The sequence below is a fragment of the Megascapheus bottae genome, chromosome 8 (assembly GCF_031878675.1).
Source record: "Megascapheus bottae isolate mThoBot1 chromosome 8, mThoBot2.hap1, whole genome shotgun sequence".
In the NCBI taxonomy this organism is placed as follows: Eukaryota; Metazoa; Chordata; class Mammalia; order Rodentia; family Geomyidae; genus Megascapheus; species Megascapheus bottae.
This window is the reverse complement of record NC_143516.1, coordinates 50770109-50781736: the sequence shown is the minus strand read 5'-3', so window position 1 is coordinate 50781736 and position 11628 is coordinate 50770109. Positions and strand designations below refer to the sequence as shown.

Genomic DNA, 11628 nt, shown 5'->3' with positions numbered 1-11628 from the left:
GAAATTGCCAGGTACCATGCACTCTATTGACTGGAATGTGAATGTCGCCATGAATTTTGCATTTAGAAGTTTTTTTTGTTTCAATATTTTTCTTCAGTATCTACCCTCAGTTTGCATTGTAGCTGAAAATATTCAGCAAAGGGTGAAAATAGGAGATGTATGTGTTAACAAAAATGATTACTGATGACTCATAAGTTTAATATATAATTTTCATTTAAGGATGGGATTTTATTTTTGTAAGTAATGCCTTTATAATTCTGGAAAAAAGAGTTCTGGTTAGTGCCGTTTTGCAGCCCCTCTAAATCTAGTACTTTAAGAGATAATTAGATAATTTCAGGGCTATCCTTCAGTGCAGTCAGCTATGTAATTATCACCACGTGAAATTAACAAGAGCATTGTTCATTGGTTCTTTCCTAGTCCTCATTCAGGACTTGTAACTCCAAGCACATTACTCATTAGCATATATACTAGGAATAGGAGGCAGAGGTACATGTTACAAGATTTTCTTTGAACTTTAGTTCAGCCTACTCTGCACATCAGCATCAGAATTGCAATGGTAAGTAAGAAATCCTGAACTTGTCCTTGACCATGATTATTTTTTTTTGAAGCCTTTTGCTATTCATTGCAAAGTTCAAAATGTTGCTGCTGTAAGAGTACTTAGCTTTCTTCCTCTTAGGTGAAATAGAAATGATCATTGATTTAGTGTTAATGTTGAATCGCTGAATCACTTCCCCCCTCCCATGTGCTGTGAATTCTGTTTTCATCATCCACTGGCAAAAACAGAAATATCTTCCAAGTTGTCTGGTCCATTATGTCAGTCATTTAATATTCCTCTCATGGTCCAATGAAATTATTATTTCTTTTCACATACAAATATTGTTATCATGTTGAAGTACTTTCAAAAAACAAAACAGCTTTTAAGGCGTGTACTGGTGGATCATACCTATCATTCTAGCTACTTAGGAGGCTCAGATCTAAGCTGGCTTGGGCAGGAAAATCTAAGAGACTCTATCTCTAATTAGTCACCTAAAGATCTGGAAGTAGAGCAGTGGTTCAACTGGTATAACATTTATGTTGCAGCACAAAAGATCAGGGGCAGTGCCGATGTCTGGAGTTCAAGCCCCGAGACTGGCACACAAAAAATGTTTTAACTACAATGTTAAAGTGTGGCGCTTTGAAGGTAGTTGTATGATCTGGTCATTGTTTATTAAGGTGAAACAAAGTTGGAATGCAAATGAGCTTGAAAGAATAAGGGAATATTAAAGTTAGTCCATATTCTTCTTTGTATTGTGGAATAGTTCAGTAAAATGTTATCTCTTCTCATGACATTAAGCAAGAAAATAAAGAATGGAGAAGGGACATAAAGGAATTCACCAATGACTAGAGACAGGATTTTCTTTACATTGTCTAATAGACTCGTTTATTATTTTAAGCTGGTAAAAAGAGACTTATGATTTGTGTTGAAGAAAGAGTTATTTGTGCTTGATACATTGAAGACACTGTTCAAAAGCAGTTTGTCCTTATAAAAGGATGACCCCTGTAGTAATTCTTAGGCAAGGAGGGACAAAATTCATCCAACAAAAAGCACATCTCGCCCCGAGTTCCCCATGATTTCTCTACATATAGCAAAAAAAAAAAATACACATCAGTAATTTATTGGAACATGCACATCGGTGAGCAGCACAGGTCTAGGCTACTCAGGAAACAAAAGGGAGAATATCAGCATTACCTAAATAAAAAAGAGAGGTGAATTACACCATTTCATTGTCTTAAAAACACGGATAAGAGGAGCAATTAAAATAGAGTCCTAAATAGTACTAGCTAATGTAGATTACATAAGTATACAATATGATTCAACTAATAGTGCTCTGACAAGCATAAACCACCAGTTCTAGTAAAACAAGGCCCAGATTGATGGCTGAGAAAATGTTAGCTTTAGATGTAATCATTTTACTTTTATTTTAGTACCGAATGCAAAACACAGGCCAAGTGTGTAGACAGCATTCTATAAAAGGTGACTGGCTCTATGAAATCAAGGAGGCCATTTTCTTTTGCATGTCTATAATTTTTATGATTCCATGTATGACGTTCTCTTTCTTTACTTTTCCTCCCCTGAGCACTAATTTATCAAAAAAGATTTCAAGGTGCAAGTTGTACATTCTTATCATGATACCATCTTATCTCTTTCCGGAAGAGCATATTACAATCAGCATTACAAGGTTAATTCTTTTTGTCTTCATATTTGTTTCACGCATGTACTTCAAAATCATAGTGTTGATTTGGAAAAGAAACCTACAAACAAGAGATAGTGATGAAGTTATATACTTCCTATTGTGCTGTGTGTCTTTCCCTTCCCTTCTCCCTTTCCCTGTAAAGAGCTGTAAAAAATTTAAGGCAGATGAGGTATATTGCTGAAGGAAAAAGTTAGTTTTGAAAAAAAAAGTCAAAAAAAAATTTAGTCTGCCCTTCTACTCAAGAAAGACTACTCAACTATAAATCTAGTGCTAGAAAAAGCAGGAAAGACACCATTTGCATGTACCATACTATGTCTTCTATTTCTAGAATGGCTTTTTTGTTAATTTAATTTTAATAGAAAAAATAAGCACCTTAAGCTATGAACAAGAAAAGAATTTTATCATTAGTGAGTCCAGAATCCAATCGGAATTAAGAACACTCACTCAAACTCTTTCACTCATTCTCCCAAAGGCCAATGCTACTGATTAGAATTGTAAAGTGCTGTACTTAGTATAAACACTTGAATACACTGCAGACACTGAAAAATAACCCTCAAGCACATTGTGTTATAGTTCCAAAAATATATTTACAGTCTATTACAAAGATTACAAATGGAAGTGTCTATGTGACTGTATTATGCTAATTAAAATTATTATTTTTACAGATTATTGTCTTTCTTCAGGGACAAAAACATTTTTGTGAAATTAAAATGATTTTTTTATCTAGTGAATCAAAAATAAATTAAAATATCAGATAAAACTGTACAGTGATTTAAAAGAAAAAAAGGTTGGGGAGGGGTTTGGGAAGCAATCCATTTGAGTTTTTCTATAGCCATCTTTGGTCCTAAATGTGGGAAAACACATTATGTAGCACTGAAAATACCTGTTCTTTTGTGATGCTCTGCAAGGAAAAATAGAAAAATATAGTGCATTTTCAATGTATTCAGAGCCCACTACAGACAAATGTGTGTACAAAACAAGACAGTATAAATAAAATGTACAAGTTTTACAAAGGAACATTTACAGATATCGTTTCTATTATTTGTCTGTTTGCTTGTGGATGGATGTCCACATCATCAAAGACCCCTGGGATCTTTCTCTATTAAAACCATTATAAACAGCCCAATTTTCTTTGGAAATACAACAGAGTTCAATTCTGGGGTAGTTCATGATTTTCAAAACTTTTGAAAGCATTACTCACACTATGTATACATTCCTGAAATATCTATAAAGACACATTTAATTATTGCTTATGGAATTCTAACACAGTAATCAAATCATATAGTTTAATAAATAAAGTTTCCAAAGAAAAACAAGATCCTTCACTTCTTCCACCTAGGGTTAAAGAAAAAAAAAAAAGAGTTCTTTCATTTAACAGGTTTCTTGCATCAGTGTTCACAAATAAAAGACCTTTGTTTTGTCTGTAACTGCAATGGCGAGGTTCTATACAGTAAATTTGTTCTTGAAAGGTGAAAATTGTGAACTGCCCCCTTTTGTCTTTCTCATGCTTCAGTTCTAATATAAAACATAATTATTTACTTTTGTGTTTAGGCTGCATTCAGCAATAAGAAAAAAAGAATATAAAATATATGCCAACAATTTCTCCTAAGTTTCTTAATGTCACACGATTGAAAGACTCGTGATGTGCTCAGATTAAATTTTAGATAACACTGGATAGTTCTTATGTTCAGAGGCTTGCCTTTCACTGACATTATCAAGGTCAAGGGCCTCGTCATTTCATTATACAAGTAAACCTAAAATTTGATTTTTTTCATTAAATTCTGTCTAGTAAAATCCTCTATAAACAATCTGTTAAAAGTGCTTTATAGTATTTATGGATCATTATTGCTTTAATTTCCATCGAAAAGTTAGTGTGTTGTCTGATTTTTACAAAAAATTTTCTTGTTAAAAAATATCAGAGCTCTTGGCAACTTACATTTTTGAGACTACCTGCCAATTAGCAAACAATAGTAAAGCAGCACTAACTAAACAGAATAGAATGGCACAGCATGGATACCAATGTTTTGACTAACTTAGATCTTCAAGCATGCTGCATGTTTTCATCTTTTAAATTTGAGATTCTTTCAAAGGTACCCAGTGTAGTAATGTGTCATAGATTCAACACTCAAAAGGTCCAAAGCTATAAACGGCATTCTAAAACAAAGTCCTTATGAAGAATCAACACAAATGACTTTAAAAAGGAATTGTCTGAAATCACATATTTAAGGAAAATATTTCATTGATTTCAACAATAAGATCATGATTTTATTTGACAAATATATTCTTTCTTAAATTCTTTATGTACACTTTAAAAAGTCTATAAGATAAAAAGGAGGTTAGAGAGCTCAAGGTGTTTGGATGTTTTTCAGGTAGTACATTGTTTATTGTCACTGCTGTTTTCCTGGCCACCAGTGGTGGATCCTAAATTTCCATATATATATATATATATATACACACACACACACACACATATATATATATATATATATATATTCTGGTGGCACTTAGGAGTTCAAGTCTATAGGTGCTTCTTAAATCTTCTCTTCATGGTAGGAGGGACCCAGTATATCAACTGTCTTCTAGCAGCATTCTATGCATATACTGAAGGCCAGTACTGTTTTCTTGTAGTCCGTATGCTCCCTGCTAAGGGAGAAATGCTTATCACACTTGGATGCCCGTTCCATGTAAATGGAGCATTTGCGCTCTCATAGTCTGAATGCTGCTCATGATTTTCTTTTGATGGCCAACCAGTGTGATCCCTAAACTCATCACATCCCTGGAAAACACAAATCAACTTTCATTAGGTACCTTACAGATTCTCCACTCTCACCAACCCCTTAATCAATTCCTCTATGTATCATAATTCAACATGTCATAACTTTCTGTCTTTGGGAGTTAAAATACTGTTCCCACAGTGGACCATTTGGGAACTGGCACAGACATTATCCTTTGTAAAGGAAAATTCTCTTCGGGCTTTCCATTTGCAAGGTGTTACCTTTTCTATTTTACTTTTTAAAACTAATCTGAAAATGTAGGTAAGAGTTTACTAAAATCTAAAAAACAATCATCAAATTACAAGGATAGGAAATGTTGGTGGAAATGTACACTTGAACCTTATTTGGTTTAAGTCAACTAATTTTAAACATAGAGTTCATTATGAATGGAAATGCTAGTTAGAACCCAGTGGAAAGATCAGGAAACACCAATGACCTGACACATTATTGAGTTTAATGATCATATGGGTTATTTGGAGTTATTATATACTCAATTTGGCTAACTACTTGATTCAATTCAGTTCAGTTCAGATAAATCGATATGGGGGAAAAAAGACTTCATTTATTTACTTATTTATTTGTAATAGTCGTAAGTCTCAGGGTCTGAGCATAGTGCCTGAGCTGTTTTGTTCAAAGCTAGCATTTCAGTACTTGAGCCATAGCTCCATTTCCAGCTTTTTCTTGGTAGCTAATTGGAAACAATACTTTCAGGGACTTTCTTGTCCTGACTGTCTTCAAACAATGATCCTCAGATCTTAGCTTCCTTAGGATTGCAGTCATGAGCCATTCAAGCCAAGCTCAAAAGCTAAATATATGTTTTAAAACAGGTTTTAGCTACTTTTAACAGCTTAAGTTGAACATAAGTTAACTAAAATTAATATGAAGTTTTCTGCCTTGCCTAATAGCCAGAATGGTTGAGTTCTGTTATTTAGGAGGAAATAAAATCTTGCATTCGTACAAAATCACAGAATGTCCTATCATTGACTTTGAGAAACATAGTTTTTCAGGAGTGTAGATTACTTTGGAAATCCAGGGAGAAGTATACTAACCATACCAATTTATCAGTTAGGAAACAAAAACCAAACAAAAACAAAAGCAAAACAGAAACTCCTCAATGAGATAGTGTGCTAATGCTTAAATTTATGTACATGTGTTTCATACTAGAAAGAGTATTATTTGCTTCCTGGCTTTTCCTCTCCTTCATGAAACTGAAAATAGATATTTCTAAGATCACACAAGCTGTGATACTGCTAAAGGGTAAAATTTACTTCTTTTAACTTCAAGCTGACAACCATCTCCAGTTGTTTTGGAATAAGTTTCTTCAGTAAATAGGAATTTAAATAATACATTACTATGTTAATAGCAGAAAACAGCCTCCCTGGGCAGCCTATAGACATTGGCTATGGAAACAAATTAGATGTCCCTTACTCCTTGATCAAGTTAGGTCGTCAACTCAGCATTTATCAAATAAATATGGTAACTATAGACTTAATAAAATAGTTACTATGAGTATGTTTATATATATAAGTCCATCTATCTATATATTTATTTAAAGACCTATTTATAAAGTATTTAATTTAAAAGAAAAAAACTTTTTCCTTTGATTTTGGTAATCCATATCTCTTTAGTATATAGGGCATAACTCAACACACCCTTAAATTGTAAAGAAGTTGAAGCTTACTCAATAGTCATCCTGGCCACTGATTCCAGAGAGTTGTAACCAGCTGCTGTGAAGTTATCTTTATATCTTTCCATCTTGATAGCTTGTAGCCATTCTCCAACTGAACAAAAGGTAGTAAAGTCAGGAGTGTTTTGATCCAGAAGAGGACTTATTGGTCTAGATATGAACAGAACAGAAAAATAAATATTTCCAATAAAAGGACTTACTGGCTGAAAGAATAATGATGGCATAGAGAATAAAGTTAAATATTTTAATTGAATCAAAGAATAAAAAACATTCAGTTACCCAATAACTACAGATTCCTGGAGTTAAATTTTATGTCATGGTCACTAGGCTGTGTTCTTAAATGCAAAAGTTCTTTCCTTTGCTTCTATCATAGTCAAGATATGAAAACAAACCAGATACTCCATAGTGGACAAATGGATCGAGAAAATGTTGCACAGATATACAAAATGGAAGTCAATGCTTCCATCAGGAGGGATGATATTGCCTCATTCCTGAGAAAATGGAAAGACTTGGGAAAAATTATATTAAACAAAGTTAGCCAGACCCAAAGAAATGTGGGTTGCATGTTTTCCTTCATTGTGTTAGCTAGAATGAGCCTACAAATCTGCAAGTAAACACACTGGATGGTCAATACACTGGGATATGATAAACTATACAGGTCTCTTGGAATTCACACATAATTAAAGCAAAGGAGGATATTCAGGCACAAATCCTATGTGTATTTGAAAAATATTTATCAAATTGAACTCCATTCATTGATGGCTTTGATTTCATTTCCTTTTGTCTTATTTGTTCATTTATCTTTCTGTAGGAGTGTAAGGGGAGGAGATTCACACAAATGGTGGGCCAAAAAGTAAACAAATGAAGTTGTGGTACTCAGTAGACACTGTAGAAAATAAACTACACAACGTGTAAGAGGTGATGGCAGGGAAAACATGGGAGAGAGTGTGAGACTGTGTGACACTGTCCAAAAAGAAATGCACTCTTTACCTGAGTTATGTAACTATAAGCCCTCTGTACATGACCTTTATAATATCAATAAAAATGCATGAAGAAAAAAATCAAGAAATCAATCCAAAACAAAAATATCTCTACAACATATTAAAACCCCTAAAAATGGAATAAAAATTATCTAATAAAAAAAGAATCTGAGATAAAAGAAAACGCATTTGGCTGGGTTCTAACTTGTTTGGGCCATAAAGATGCTGTTGAGACCATTACACATCTGTAGTATGAATGACTCCTGCAAGCACCTTGGGAGCTAATGCACCATCAACCAGAGTCAAATATACCACCTGTAGATCACAGCATCAGGCGTACCTGGAAGCTGAATGAAAGGAACATGTACAATGACACACAGTGCAACAGTGCAAGTGCAGGAACTGAAGGGACACTTTAAAAGACAAATTTCTTTTTTTTATTGTATATAAGTTTATTTGTTTATTTGCAAAAGGGATGGTAAGGGAATGAGTGGGAAGGGGTTGTGGGGGGAGCGAAAACAGGAGAAAACCTTGGGGAGGGGTAACAATATTCAAGAAGTAATGTACCCATTACCTGATGAATGTAACTGTACTGTAACCCTTCTGTACATCACTCTAACAATAAAATTTTTTAAAAAGATGGTGCTCCTAGAACAATAATTGTCATCATGAAATTATAGTTTTAAGATTTCTTATGTTTCGTTTTTTATTGTGATTAATAGAAGGGTACATTATACCAGCTAGAATGTGCATAACTTCACAAACATTGATACCCTAAAAGACAAATTTTTAAAATCATCTGTTGCGTTATCTGCATACTCTCACTTCTCAGAACAATCTCATTCAATAATTCAAAGCAACATAGTAAAAGAAGCAACATGCATGTGGCAGACACCAAAGATTCAGTAGTAAAATCCATGTAACAATTTTCATCCAAAAATAGTAAATGCTACCTTATCACAAAATTCTAATTTAAAAGCTTGCTAAAGATAGACAAACTCAAAATATCCAAAGTGAAGAACAAATGGATTCTCTTTAACCAGTAATTAATGAAAGACCATCTGAAAAAAAAAAACCTCTTCAGTAAGCACTATGTGATTAATATACACGTATAACTGGACACAAAAGATCTGCTGTTGGGGTACAGTTCACATGAATATTTGAGTTTCATTCACTTCTATTCCTTTTGGGAATTCTTACCTACTACATGTTCCCAGAGGAGTTTTTAGACTATTGGGGTTTCGAATCATTTTGTCAAGAATCCCAACTATCTGTTCAAACTTGGGCCGTTCAGCACGTTCCTTCTGCCAACAGTCCAACATTAGCTGGTGAAGACCAGCTGGGCAGTCCATGGGTGCTGGCAAGCGATAACCTTCTTCTATTGCTTTGATAACCTAATAAACAAAAGGACATTGGAATATTACTATTGCAACTGAGGTTCAACCACAATGAAATGACTCATTTGGTAGGCAAAATGATTTATCCACAAAAGAAAGAGGCATGTTGCTCTGCTATAGATTGACAGCTTCTCTCCACCCCGAAAACAACCATAAATAACAAGCACATTATTATAGGGTTCATCAAGTATAGGATATGATGACATTTTCCAGTTAAGTAATTAAGCTCATTCAAAGTATAATAGATGGAAATATATATCAGGAGGCTTCCAAAAAGTCTATGTCATGGAACTGTTTTTCTTGAGTATCATTCTAAATGTACAAATGTACCTATGATTTAAAAATGAGAATAGAAAAGAAAATTGAGTCATACAGAGTAAGCCATTTAAGATGCACTTCTTGTTGAAAGCAAATGACAATTTCAAACAGCAGATGAAAGCTTGTACACAGTGAAGGAATACATTACCAATCCACAGGCACTGCTTTTAAAACAATAGGGAGCTTAATGTTCAATGTGGAGATACAGTAAAGTCAATTAGTAATGGTTCATAAGAGGAAGCTGCCTTTTTACTAACTTCACATTCAGTGAAGCTCCAGATGGATGTGAGAGGTTTAGCTTTAAACCATACCCAGAAACTGGGAGATTCTACAAATCGGGACTTGATGACTAAATGTGTTGGCTAGAAAACTTAATAAATAGGCAGCCTATTTTTATGTAAACTAATAACATGACCAAGATCCTGCTCCTACCAAGGCATGAAGGTTAATTAAAAATGAGAGAACTAGGTTTGCATAAACGTCTGTATAAGGTAACTAGAAAGAAAGCTTACTTATCAATCAGAAGAAAAGAAAAATCCTAAAAATTAAAAAAAGATACTAATTTAAGAAACATTGCAAAGCTAATTCAAGGAAGTTAGCAATACAAATAAGACAGGCTTATAGAATTCAAATGTATGTGAGAATGAATAACAAGTATAAGGGGGAAAAAATCTAAGCCTAGTAATGGATGTTCAGGCCTGTAATTCTCACTGTTCCAAAGGCTGAGATCCAGAGGATCAGAGCTGAAAGCTAAAAGGGCAGAGAATTCTGGAAGAGTTCATTTCTACTTAGTAAGCAATAAACTGGACTGAAGATGTAGCTCAGGTGTTAGAGAACTAGCCAAGCAAGCACACAGGAAAGCTGAATGAGGCTGTGATTAGAAGTCCTGGTGCCATCCAACAACAACAACAACAACAAAAGAAAACCAACAAGCCTTTTCAATTACCAGATGAATAGGAAGTGAAAGGTGAATAACATTTTGTGAAAAGACTTCAGGGACCCAGTTGAGATTCTTGTATATAATGTTAAGAAACACTTAGGGATAAAAGAAAAGTTATGCAGAGACATGCATCTAGATTACTCCACTGTGATTAAGAGGATAAGATTATAGAAAGACTCCCATAAAGGACCTGTAATAACTTAGAACAGAATATAAAAAGATTGGCTTCTGTCCTCTGCTCAGTGCTATTTTCCATTTTATTAACTTCAAAATAACAGGACCTATATTTCATCCAATAAATATCCTGACCTTCACTTTTGGGATTATGTCAAAGTTTTACAAACAATCAAATTTTTTATATCATAATTATTTATATATAAAGACCTAAATTATGAAGATTTTTAAAGGGAATTAATACCCAGGGCTCACAATTTAGCTAAGAATAAATTTAGTTGCAATTATTTTTTCAATGTTCTTCAATGACTTAATGCATGCTCTAAGACATTATCTGTTCCATATATTTATGAAAAGCTTAACTTTTTATTAGCTTATTGTAAGATGTTAGTAAAATTAGCAATTCATCTGGTCTTGGTGAATTAAAGAAAGAATAACTTGCCTCCAGTGTTATATACAGAAAAAGTCATGGCAAAGGACATAGCTAGTAAATTAGTTAGGAAGCCTACAAAGTGGGAGAAGATCTTCACCAATCATACAACAGACAAAGGCCTCATATCTAAAATATATCAACAGCTCAAAAAATTAAATCACTCCAAAACTAATCTCCCAAGTAACAACCATCCCATTAAAAATGGGCCAAAGACTTAAAGAGAGTCTTCTCTGAAGAAGAAACAAAAATGGCCTACAGACACATGAAGAAATGCTCAACATCTCTGGTCATAAAAGAAATGCAAATCAAAACAACTCTAAGATTCCACCTCACTCTAGTTAGAATGGCCAGGATCAGGAAAACTAATAACAACAGATGCTGGAAGGGGATGTGGCCAGGAGGGATCACTACTACACTGTTGGTGGGAGTGCAAACTCGTTCAACCACTATGGAAAGCAGTATGGCAGTGCCTCAAAAGGCTAAACATAGAGCTCCCCTATGACCCAGCAATTCCACTACTTGGCATTTACCCAACCATCCAGAAACTAGGGCATACTAAATCCACTAGCACATCAATGTTCATTGCAGCATTATTCACCATAGCAAAGATATGGAACCAACCTAGATGTCCCTCAGTTGATGAATGGATCCACAAGATGTGGTATTTGTACACAATGGAATTCTATGCTGC

At 34.2% G+C, this 11628-nt stretch overlaps 1 protein-coding gene across 6 annotated transcripts in view; it reads right to left on the bottom strand.

Annotated features, from left to right (window-relative positions):
- Positions 1 to 1403: 1403 nt before the first annotated feature.
- Epha7 (EPH receptor A7) overlaps positions 1404 to 11628 on the bottom strand; it is a 172154-nt gene continuing 161929 nt past the window's right edge. For 4 of the 6 annotated variants that reach the window (XM_090338414.1, XM_090338417.1, XM_090338418.1 and 1 more), the window contains exons 15-17: positions 8876 to 9069; positions 6690 to 6845; positions 2200 to 5010 (exon numbers count right to left, since the gene is read on the bottom strand). In XM_090338414.1, the coding sequence (XP_090194540.1) occupies positions 4896 to 5010; positions 6690 to 6845; positions 8876 to 9069 (465 nt within the window). In that variant the 3' untranslated portion in view covers positions 2200 to 4895. Of the gene's footprint in view, positions 5011 to 6685; positions 6846 to 8875; positions 9070 to 11628 lie in introns of those variants that run through there. The other 2 variants (XM_090338415.1, XM_090338420.1) reach the window with 2 other exon arrangements.